General features: G+C 51.6%; 3 protein-coding genes across 4 annotated transcripts in view; 1 reads left to right on the forward strand and 2 right to left on the reverse strand.

The window, feature by feature from the left end:
* Positions 1-554, reverse strand: part of NSUN4 (NOP2/Sun domain family, member 4) — a 3,810-nt gene extending 3,256 nt beyond the window's left edge. The window contains exon 1 of the mRNA XM_010582714.1: positions 546-554. Coding sequence (XP_010581016.1) covers positions 546-554 — 9 coding nt within the window. The remainder of the gene's footprint in view (positions 1-545) is intronic.
* Positions 555-611: 57 nt separating this feature from the next.
* LOC104841046 (cytochrome b-c1 complex subunit 6, mitochondrial) lies at positions 612-2,055 on the reverse strand. The gene is made up of 4 exons (XM_010582432.1): positions 1,964-2,055; positions 1,851-1,877; positions 1,356-1,517; positions 612-860 (listed from the first exon to the last, which is right to left on the reverse strand). Exons 1-4 carry the CDS (start codon positions 2,003-2,005, stop codon positions 828-830), a joined length of 264 nt encoding a protein of 87 aa, XP_010580734.1. The 5' UTR covers positions 2,006-2,055; the 3' UTR covers positions 612-827.
* Positions 2,056-2,433: 378 nt separating this feature from the next.
* LRRC41 (leucine rich repeat containing 41) lies at positions 2,434-11,119 on the forward strand. Of its 2 annotated transcripts, XM_010582433.1 has the most exons (10): positions 2,434-2,521; positions 2,608-2,694; positions 3,306-3,376; positions 4,184-5,348; positions 5,773-6,018; positions 6,919-7,083; positions 7,415-7,513; positions 8,008-8,130; positions 9,071-9,146; positions 10,376-11,119. In XM_010582433.1, exons 1-10 carry the CDS (start codon positions 2,434-2,436, stop codon positions 10,608-10,610), a joined length of 2,355 nt encoding a protein of 784 aa, XP_010580735.1. In that variant the 3' UTR covers positions 10,611-11,119. The 2 variants fall into 2 exon arrangements, with proteins under 2 accessions (XP_010580735.1, XP_010580736.1); XM_010582434.1 differs by lacking the exons at positions 2,434-2,521; positions 2,608-2,694; positions 3,306-3,376 and adding an exon at positions 3,451-3,545.
* Positions 11,120-11,381: the final 262 nt, after the last annotated feature.

Genomic DNA, 11,381 nt, shown 5'->3' on the forward strand with positions numbered 1-11,381 from the left:
CGCCGCCCGCCCCCGGCCCCCCCGCCTCGTTTTCCTGCTCCGAAAACATCCTACCGGGAGGAAAAACGGGCAGAGCGTGAACTTGACCCCCCCCGCAGGGCAGCACCGGGGCAGCAGAAGGGGCTGGTGACCCACCCCGGAGGGGCTTCGTTTCCCCCGGTGACCGCTCGGGGTCTGGGCAGGCAGAACCAGCCCCTGCCCACCCGCGGTCAGTCGGTCTGGGCAAGGACCCGAGGGTGACCGCGGCCGGGAGGCCTTCTGGCAGCAGTAGGTGACAAGGAGGGAGAGCTGACAGTCCTCTCTCAAGAAGGGGGACGGACAGACAGACTTCTCTCCTAGAAAAGGGTCACTCCCTTTAGTTTGAGTCAGAACTTACTGCACAAACAATACCGGTCTTGTGGGCTTGGAAAGAATCTTTGTGGCTCCCGCTGACAAATTCTGACCTATGGGATTGGGCTCCAGCTGCTGCACAGAAAGGACATTCCCACAAGTGAGGAAAAGTCCGTCCCCCGTCCCCCCCCGCCAAACTGGGCTCTGACACCTACTAATTTCATCGTAACCCAGTGCAAGAACTAGTAAATAAACTGAGGGTATTTCCATGGGAACTCTGAATGTTTAATATGGAAAATTACAGAACATCAACACATTTTTTGCGTAGCTGCACATTTTCCATGAGAACAGCCGCAGCGACACACTGATGCTCAGTCGCTGCCAGGAAGCCGTTTCATTTATACTTGGCGTGGAGAATGAACAGGCGGGAAGCAGTACTATGAATCCAGAAACCGCCAGCACGCGCTGTGGAAGCAGATGGACAATCACGCCCGCCTTCACTTCAGGTTCTTAAAGAGTTTGTGAGCAACCTGAAAAGAAGGGACAAAGCAGTCAGTAGCTCATAGTTTAGGGCTGGAAATCAGCAGCATGTTACCAGCCACCTCTTGGTTTTCTGGGCCACTAATGCACATGGCCCCACAGCCCTCCACTCTTCTCATTGTCTTGCAACAAGTCACTCAAGAAAACTAGCAAGCTGAGAGTTCTTAGAAAGTTTCATCTCAGGTTAAGAAGGTTTAACTTTAAAAGGGCAAATACAACACTAAGAGAGCAGAGTGTCATTTGCAGGGCAGAAACAATGCATTTGACTTATTTCATTGTTTAATAACCTACCGAATTCCAGCTGGAACTGTTGTAACAAGGAGGAACCAAACATTTAGCAAGAAAAAGCATCAAGGCTCGCAGTTCTTCCGAGCTCACTGTGACTGAACAGCTACGTGAGCTGTCTGCACTCTCAGAAGTGCAGGTAAAGGCAGCTCTGCTCCCAGCACCAGCAGGCAAGTTGCATCCACGGGTGCCGCACTTACGCAGTGGTCCCTGGCGTGCAGGAAGTCAAAAAGCTCCTCTGTGCACTGCTCTTCTGTCTGGGACCTGGAGGACACCCGCGCATCACACAGCTCCAGCCGCTCCCGCGCCTTCACGCATTTCTCCGTCTGCTCGCAGTGCTCCCGGATCGTAGTTAAAGGATCCTGCAGACACGGGGCTGCGGTGAGAACAGGGAGACCCCGAAACGCCGTTCCTCCCGCCCCGAGACCCATCGCTTTAAGAGAGATCCATCCACCCATATCGAAGCCCGGATTCAAGCTGTCTCCCCGCTAAGCTCTGGATCGCCAGCACAGAGCGGCGACGGGGGCCCAAGCCCCTGCCATTTTGCTTGTGGCCGCTGAAAGGCACCGGGCATCTACCCCTGGGAGCCGCGGGTGGCCGCAGAGGCTACGGGCCTCCCCCGCCGCCACCGAGGCCCGCCAGCTCCCCGGGCAGGGGCGGCCCAGGCCCTGCCCCGGCCCCGCTCCCCGTCTTACCACCAGCTCTTCCTCCTCCTCCTCCTCCTGGGGAAAAAAAAGAAAGCACAGCCGTTAACCCACCGACCGGCGGACCGCTCGCCCGCGCCCCGCGGGGCTGCGGCCCGGCTCACCTCGGGCTCGCCGGCGTGGACGACGGTGTCGCGCAGCCCCATCCCTCCGCTCCCGCCGCCCAGAAGGACTCCGCAGGGTCACCCGCCGGAAGGGCCGCTGTCCGCCCCGGAAGCGGAAACGCGCCTGCAGCGCGTTGGGACCGCCTCCCCGGAGGGTGGTGCTTCAAGGCCTAGGCCCCTCCCTTCCAAACACGGCAGCCGTGACCGTCTCAAGATGGCTACCTCCCCGTTCCCTGCCTTCTTTTTGCCCTTCTTCGTGGGGATCGCAACCTCGGAGCCGGCTCGGCCTGGCTGCCGCTGCCGGCCTCTCCGGCCCCGTGCGGGAAGGGGGCGCCGCTCGACGCGACCTCCCCAACATGGCCGCCCGCTCACTCCACCTCCCAAGATGGCGGCGGCAGCAGTGGCGCGCGGGAGGGAGGGAGGAAGGGGTTGCGTCCCTTCCCAAGATGGCGGCGGCGGTGAAGGGGGCGATGGCGGCGGAGGGGCCGCGCAGCCTGTTCGCGCTGAGCGCGGCGGCGGTGAGCCGCAGCATGGGGGCCCTGGAGCGGGACGTCTGGGGTAAGGCGCGGGCGGCGCGGGGCGGCGGGGCGCGGGGCCTGGGGCCTGCCCGCACCCTGCCGCCGTCTCCCTCTGGCTCTCCGCAGCGCTGCCCGGGCACCTCCTGCGGGGGCTCCTGCCGCTTCTCACCGTCTTCCGCCTCGAGCGGGCCGAGGGCGCCGCCCGGAGAGCAGGTGACACCGGCGGGGACGGCGACAGACCCGTGGGGGTACCCCCGGGCGGGAGGGACGGGACCCCCGGAACTGATGGGGTGGGCAACCCCCCCCACGCGCGCACACACACACACTGCGGGGGGGGATGCCCCCCGCCCTGGAGAGATGAGCCCCACACCGGAGGGACCCCCGGCTGGAGAGAGGAACCCTCAGCTGGGGGGACAAACCCCTCCAGGCTGGAAACGGGAGCCCTGGGCTGGAGGGGTGAAGGGCTGGAGGGGTGAAGGGCTGGAGGGGTGAGCCCCTCTACTAGCAGGGGGGACACGGCACCTCCAGAGCTTGGACACCCCTCTGCATCCAAAACCTTGAGCCCCATCCCGCACCCAGGCAGGGCTCACGCCGGGGTGCGAGCCCTGCTGTACCTTTGCTCCTTTTGAGGACCGACAAAACCTGCCGGTTTTTAACCAGTGTCCCATTCAAGGCAGCGGTCTTCCTTCTCCTCGCTGCAAAGCACCCTCCTTGCACTGCAGGGGTCTGGGTCTGCTCTGCGCCCCTGTGAGCTCCGGGGCAGGGCACTCTGACGGGGAGAAGGGGTGAAAGTGCCTGGTTGATTTTTTTTTTTCCTCCCCCAGGTCTCTCAACGCAGCCCATCTGGCGTAAGCTGTGGGACGATGTGATGAAAACCAGGCCGCCCAACTCGGAGGTGAGGGGACACTGCCAGTGGGAGAAGGGGCACAATGCAGGTGCCCTGTTTCTGCCGTTTTCCGCGAGGTTTCGGTTTCTAAGCCTGCCGGTGCCACTGGCTGCCTCCGAGCGGTTGCTGGTGCTTGCTTATAAGCATTCATAGAGCTCCGGACCAAGGCGTGACCCCGGTAGTACAATTATTTAGGGAAACGGTGTTCATAAAAGGAACCGTACTGCACAGCCACACCATCTCACAACAGTGAGTTTGCCGAAAGAATAAATCCTGCCTTTAGAGATGTAATTCTTGGGAAAACGGAGAATAAAAACAGTATCTTATGTCATGCTTACACCTACGCTGGCAAAAAAATGTGCTGATGTCTTAGAAAACACTAGAAAAATACAGGAGACGGTGAGTTTGGGAGAATGGTTTTACGTAGGAAAACTGAAGCAGATCCATTGATTCAGCATTGCAAAAGAATCACTAACAGACAACTTAATCACAGCTTATAAAGAGATGCTCTGGAAGAAGATTCCTGATGATGTGGTTTTAACAGGCAAAAATGCGGCTTAGCTTCAAACCACTAAATATGTTTAAATGAGGCCAGAAGCAGGATGAAGAGAGAGCAATGGGAGTAGCTCAGTTTTTCAACAAATACACTGAGAAAGGGTGTTGAGAGCTGGAAAGGTAGTCTCAGTTGTGCTAGCAGTAGGTTTTTTTTGGACGCTACATTTGCCAGGTTAGCAGTTAGCAATAATTTAACTTAAAAAGAACGAGAAAAATTGTGGCTGACTTTTTTGTTAATATGGCCCTGTTGTTTAATTGCAGAATATAACCTGTTGGAGGAAGAAGTTCCTTGAAACATTCTTCTCAAACGTTCTTCACGGTGTCTTGGATGTTTCCTCTGACTGGCGTCTCAACGACCATCACTTTTCACCGCTGCTCCACAGCTCCCCGCATGTTTCTCAGCTTACCCTCTGCAACATGCTGCAGGGCGCAGTGGAGCTCACTGCTGAGCACAACCAGAAAGTGCTCGAAAACCTGGCTAGCTCCCTGCGGATCCTGAAGTTCCAGCACCTCCTCTCCTCCGACCAGTCCATCAGGCGTTCGCTGGTTTTACTTCTTCACCGCCTGATTCACCATGGCTCCGTCAGCCAAGTGTCCATGTATTCCTGGCCTGTTCCCGACACAGTTCTTCTCGTTCTCATTTTGAGCATGAGTGCTGGGTTTTGGCGCTCAGGAAACGCCCTCGCGCATCACAGCGGCCCTTGTGGCCTTTGCAGAGAGGAGGACAAAGCCCAAAGCCAGGAGTCAGCACAAGAGCAAGCAGAGAGGGGCCGTTATGATGAGAGGAAGTGGAGCGATGGTGAGAACCAGAAGGGATCCCCCAGGGCCCCGGTGGAGGCTGATGCGGAGGTGAATGGATACGGGGCTGACACTTGCCTGAACTCTGTCCTCTCCAGACCAAGAAGTCCTCCTCTGCAAAACCAGTCATGTGAGGAGGCAAGCAGCAAGGTGCCCTGTGACCACACCAGCAGTCAGGGAAGATCTCCTCGTTGCATCTCAGAGCAGCTGTCCCGTTACCCTGTTATTCGAAAGACACGCAGACGGCTGAAATCTGCAGTGGGGAAGAAACGTCGCTGCCTCAGACGAAGCAGGGGACCATATGCTGACCCAGAAGACCTGTATGATTTTGTTTTTACTGTTGCTAGAGAGGATAATTCAGGGTTACTTGACAAAAACAGCACCACAGAGGAAGAAAATGCTGAGAACTGGACTAGTTCCTCCCCAGGATCTCCGTGCTCTGGCCATGCTGGCTGTAAGAAAAGAGGAGGATCTGCTGGCATCTTTTCTCTGAAAGCTGCTCACCGCTTCCGAAGCGTGTCCACGCTGGAATTGTTCTCCATTCCTTTGACTGGGGAGACATGTCGGACTCTGAGTAACCTGCTGAGCTCCTGGGTATCTTTAGAAAACTTGGTTCTGTCTTACAACGGTTAGTGGTGTCAACAGGTTGCTTCCTTCCAGCCTTGGTTTAATGGTCTGACTTATCGCTCAGGTTTACCCTGATTTTATTTTTACTAGAGTGGGCATTGTAAGAGTATTGGTACCCAGTCCTGAGAATGGCATCAGTAGAGATAGTTTAATGAGCATGAGGACTTGTCTGAGGGAGAGAATGGGGCCCTTCTGCCCCAGAACAGCCCCTGGCCTTGTGCTTAAATGCCATCCAGAGAGGGCGAAGGCAAGAGCCAGATCTCCCTCTCCTGTATACACAGTCTAGCTTAAGAACATGTGAATAAAGCAGTCTGTGAGTTCAGCCTTTGCCCTAGGTTGCTTGGCTGTTGGTGCAGCTCCAGCTGCGTGTGTGCTGGTGTCTGTACAGGCACAGCTAACACCTTTCTGTACAAATGCTGTTCCAGGCCTGGGTGCTAACATCTTCTGCATCCTCTCTGGGCTCCGGGCCCTCTCCCGCCACTCAGACTGCCACCTCCGCGTGGTGCGTGTGAGCGACGTCTTCTCCCACATGCCTTGCATGGAGCTTGTTCGCTGCATCCTGAGCGCCTTTCCCCAGCTCCACACGCTCTCAGTCAGCTTCGACCTCAAAAACCAGCTGGAGGGGAACAGGCCAGAGGGGAATCCAAGCTGCAGTGAGGTAGAAATCCCAGGTAGGAATCATTATTCTGAGTGATGACCAGGATGTGGCAGGCAGATAAAACTAAAAGCTTGGCACGCAGATTTGAACTCTACACTGTTACAGTGATGTGTAATTAAGCAATTACAGCCTCACCTTTCTGATTTAGATGGTGTTGGTTTGTCGTTTCCAGTCTGACATGCTCTGTGGAGCCTGAGTCTCGGACAAAGCATTTTACTGCTGTATGCCTATCTGCTGCAACATCAGCTTTGTACAGGGCCAGTCATAACCTGCTAGCAGTGACTGTCCATGCAAGCTGTGGGGAGCGTATCCCACCAGATCTGTAAATTGGTTGGGAGCTTCTGCTTTGACCATCCTATAGACCGTGAGGCTCTAAGCCTTAGACAGACCCTTAAGCAGAGGGAAAGCATCTCTTGATCATCACAATACCACAGGTGATGGCAAAGCAATCCAAGCCTCTGGATTACAGTCTGGGAGCTATAGCAGCATATTCTCAGCTCACAGGTCTCTCATCAGCCCTATTAGCCCTTGAATTACCAGAAAAGCAGTAAGCAAAGCCTGAGTGAGTATGGAGTGGGGTCAGTGAAGAGCTGTGCTCTGGGAAGACACTGAGTGGTTTGTGCATAAAGGGTGACCTCTTCTCAAGCGTTGTTCCACTGCCAGAATGCCATAGAAATCGGTGGCCCTGCGGTCTGGCAGGAGTCTTGAAATGAGCCTGAAGTGATTCACATTACCATAGGTCTGAGTTGTAGAGCTCTGTGGGGCAGGGCATGTTGCATAGGCACTTTCTACCAACCTAAATGATAGTTCCGTCAGGCATACAGACTTCTTGCTTGCTGTAGGACCTAGCTACTTTGAAGATGGGCACTCCAGACCAAGCTCTTTCATTGTTGTTTGTTTTTCTTCCCTTAAGAGAGCTGCCTGGAGCAGCTGGAGATCCGATTCCCCAGGGAACCTCTGCACACCACGTTCCTGCTGCCAGTGCTCAAGGCGTCAAAGTCCCTCCAGCAGCTGTCCCTTGACAGCGCCACACTGCCCGGTTCTCAGGAGCTTGGGCTCCTTTTGGAGGCACTCAAAGGTACTCAGCATCACTGTGACACACGGAGTGGCTTCCTTGCTGTGATCTTCCATCCTTTAGTATGAAGCCAGCTTAGGTGGGTCTGTTTTTTCAGTGTGGACATCTTTGAAGTCTCCTGAGAAAAGGAAATGGCTATCAGCCATCCCACTTTTCTGCGCTGAGCGTGTGAATGATCCTACACAGCAGGGTTGTTCATTTTTAATTACCCACAATCCAGCACAAAATATCCACAGTCCAACGCGGTTTCTGGGTGTTAGCTAGTGGCTGGGTCAGGGTCTTTTTTATCCCAAGGATGTACAGTACTTTACCTGAGAACTTGTTTTGCTTTTAGAGTGTAATCCAAATTTGAAGAAACTGAGCTTTCATGATGTGAACCTGGCTGAGCACCAGAAAGAAGTTCTGCTTTTGCTTCAGGATCCCGTCCTGCAAGGTACAGCAATCTCCTGGGTGCTGTTGCTTGGAAAGATGCTGCAGGTGGCTGCTTTTGGCTGGCTGGCATTTAAGAGGTGATCTTCAGATGTGTAAGGTTTAGCCAAATGTCACTGTCCCTGAAGCAGATTTGTAGCTGTTGACAGAGTGGGGACGTGTCTGGTTCTTTGTGCCAACAGGGCAGAGAAAGGAGCAGCTGCACAGCTGGTGTATGCTGCAGAGAAAAGTCCATAGTCTTGGCTATAACACAAAGATTTTTAACCTGCAGAGCACATCAGCCTTTAACTGGGTCAGCTGGCAAAGCCACTTCCCTGGGTGTGATCTCTGCTCTCTTCCTGTGACAGAGTGGCAGTGCTGTTGTATGCAATCCACTGCTGGGGAGGCTTTGTTCTTGCATATGGATTAGGGGCTGGAGCTGTCTGCAGGATGTAATTATGGAATAATGAAGCACGCAGGGAGTACTAACACGTACTGTCAATGCATTTTTTTCTGTAGAAATCACGTTTTCCTTCTGCCGGCTGTTTGAAAGCTCTACTACTGAGTTTTTGTCAGAAATAATCAATACAGTGAAAAGAAATTCATCTTTGAAGAGCCTCAAACTGCCTGGGAATCGCCTTGGTGCGTACAGTGGATGTTGCTATGGGGCCTTGACCTTAGACCAGTTCTCTTGGAGATAACTTCAGGATGGCAGTTAACGACTGTTGCTAGCTGGTGACCTCTGTGCTGAACTTAACATGTGCATGAACAGAGTGAATTTAGCTCACAAAATAAGGAGCGCTGAGTTCATTTTTTAAAGGCAGAATTTCAGTTACATTCAGCAATGTACCAAGAGCCCAGGTGCTGCATGGGCATTACAGTTGCTTTTCTCTGCAGCAAAAGCAAATATCAGTGGGACTCCAGATTTGACTGAACACTGATCTGCTTCAGACTCTTTAACAGGAACAGATCCAGCAGCAGATGCACTGCCTCTCATCCAGAGGTGCAGATTTTGCCCAAGATTGGGGATTTTATGCCTTAAAAGCTGTTGACAGCCACTTGAGGGATGGGGATAAGTAAAGGAAGGGTTTGTGTCAAAGAAGTGGAACTGAATTTACAGAAATGAAAGGCTTTTTGGATCACAGGCCAAGCAGGAATGTCTGAGAAATGAATTTCAGGTAAATCCAGAATAGTGGGTTTTGTTCTTTCAATGAGATGAAATGGGAAAGCTTGGGATCACCTGAAATACACCTAACTTCTGAGGTTTTGAGTTTAACCGTGTGCTATTGGCCATTTTTAAAACAAAGCTGCGTATTGACGTCTCAAACAAACCCAGGATTTTTCTAGTGAAACAAACTGCCCTATCAGCAAATGTTTCCATTGCCTTGAACACTGTGCTCAGCAGGGTGAACTGCTTTAAGCCACTAAAGGGGGACAAACAGAGGGTGCAGAGATGAGCCCTTTGTGCTGCATGCACAGGCTTACAGCCTCCTTTCTGCACTATTATCCCAGTCATGTGGCCATTTAAATAACTGGATACAAACTGGGAACTGTCTTAACACCTGCATTTCTCCCCTCTTAGGGAATCACAGGCTGGTTGCCCTTGCAGATATTTTCTCTGAAGATTCCTCCTCCTCTCTTTGCCAGCTGGATGTCAGGTATTCTGCTGCTCACATTGAATTTCTTGTTTTGGGAGGGCCAGAGCTGAACTGGGCTCAGACAGCAGGAGAAGCCTAAGCATGGTTTTGTTCCTTCCTCAAGGGAACATGTGCCCAGGAAAAGCTTAGAGAAATGCTGCAATGAGCACATACAAGCTCAGGGACCTCCAGCATCTCTGAGGCATCTTACTGTCCCTTTTTATAAATGAGTCAAGCTCCATCTTAAAAGCAGCTTTGGTTTTCTGCTCACTTGGGAGCCTGCTTCAAGCCCTTCAAAACTAACATTCCCATGTACATTTATTCTTAGGCCTCAGTGTGAATAGCTCTGTTCCCACTGCCCTGGAATAGGGAGAGAATGCTGTCATTGCCCCTGTCAGATCCTGTGAATGCCTCTGCATTCCTTTCATCGTCTTTGGTCTTCAACCTGAACTGCTGCTCTTGTCTTGAGCCTGAATAGCCATAAAGATAGGCAGTAACCTTCATGAAGCACATGGAGGGTGGCGTTTCTGCAATACTAATGATTGTTTTGGTTGATTCCCACCCCCCACCCACCCCAGCTTTACATCCTAATGGCTCGGGTTGCTGAGAGGGCATAGGCTTGACGATTTATTTAATCATGGCCACTCCTTCAGCAGCCTTGAATCCTGATTGTTACTGTGCCTCTCACAAAATTAAGTCCAGCATGCAACTTCCTGTTTATTTACACATCTATGCAGGTAAAATGACCTTTTAATCTCCTAGAAACACCAGGGCCTGACACATGCTCTCCTGATTTTCTCAGAAGGAAGAGATAAATGATCACTTGCTGCTGAGGCTTGCACTGGGACCTGTAGGTTGGGCCAGGCCCCTTGGTCCAGGCAGCTGACAGCTGCTATGAGACTGAAGTGCTCCTGGCACTACTTAGCCAGCAGCTTACAGCCAGCAACAGTGTAAGGCTACAGCTAGGTCTACTTAAGTCAGTAGTAAGGAGGGCAGGAAAATGAGTTTAACTTGGTGGTGGTTACCACCTTAGTTTTAAAAAGCTTCTGGCCCTTCATATTACTGTGCTTCAGTTTTGTTTTTCATCACAACTGAAGGACCACTCACACTTTGCTGAAGAAAGTTGTACTTTGCATTGAAACATCCTCAAGTACCTGCACTGGCAGTTACTAGAAGGAACAGTAATTTAAACTGCTCAAATTATAGCCTAGACTCTTAATGACTTTTTTTTTTTGTCTCTCCCTGGAAAGCTCAAATTGCATCAAACCTGATGGGCTCCTGGAGTTCACAAAGAAGCTGGAAGGCCACATCCAGCAGAGAGGGGGACAGATTCAATTCACGCACCTCCGCCTCTTCCAAAATTGGCTGGACCAGGATGCTGAAACAGCTCAAGAAGCACTTCGGCGTCTCAAAGCTGTATGCAGTGTGGTCAATGACTCGTGGGACTCCTCCCAGGCCTTTGCTGACTACATCAGTGTCATGTGATGGGCCCAGGAGCAAACCCATCAGCTTGAACTAAGCAGTTCAGTCCCTGGCCAATAAGACTTATTTCATAGCACAAGTGGAGTTCTCTTCCTCTGGTTTAAGCAGTATACAGTTGGTCTTGTCAATTTTCTATTCATTTGAAGAAGGGGTACCACAGTGAACTGACACACAAGACCCTGTGGGTCAACATCTGTATTTGCAGGTGATCTAACTCTACCATCTTCTTAGTTTGAATATTTTAAGTGGGACAGATACCAAATTCCTGCAGATGTCTGGACAAGCAGTTATTTCACTGGGTGTTGTTACAGCCAATTTCTCATCAATAACTATCATCTCCATCATTGGGGAGACTCAAAAGCCATGTGGCTGTGGTCCTTGGCAACCAGCTGTAGGTGACTTGCTTTGCAGCAGGGGCATTGGACAATATGACCTTGACTTCAACCATTCTATGAAATAAGAACTCCTCCCTCTGCTTAAAGGCAGTAGAAAACAAGCTAAAAAAGGCCCCAGTCTTGACCTTTTACCTTTGCAAAATTTTACTTTATTAAAAAAAAAATAACTCTTTATGTACCAAGTAGCCTGCTGTTTATTTGCAATCATGTTGGTCCTCTCCAGTGTCTGCAGTCATTTTACAGAGATTTTGAAGAGTTTGTTCTTTTGTAACATTTTAATTATATTTTTATTATAAAGACCCATAATGTACCAAAGTGTGAATTTTATTATTGGCTTGTAATGTGATCTAATTAAAACACTCTGCTAGATCTGGGGATC

Source organism: Haliaeetus leucocephalus, unplaced genomic scaffold (assembly GCF_000737465.1).
Source record: "Haliaeetus leucocephalus isolate CR32 unplaced genomic scaffold, Haliaeetus_leucocephalus-4.0 Scaffold848, whole genome shotgun sequence".
In the NCBI taxonomy this organism is placed as follows: Eukaryota; Metazoa; Chordata; class Aves; order Accipitriformes; family Accipitridae; genus Haliaeetus; species Haliaeetus leucocephalus.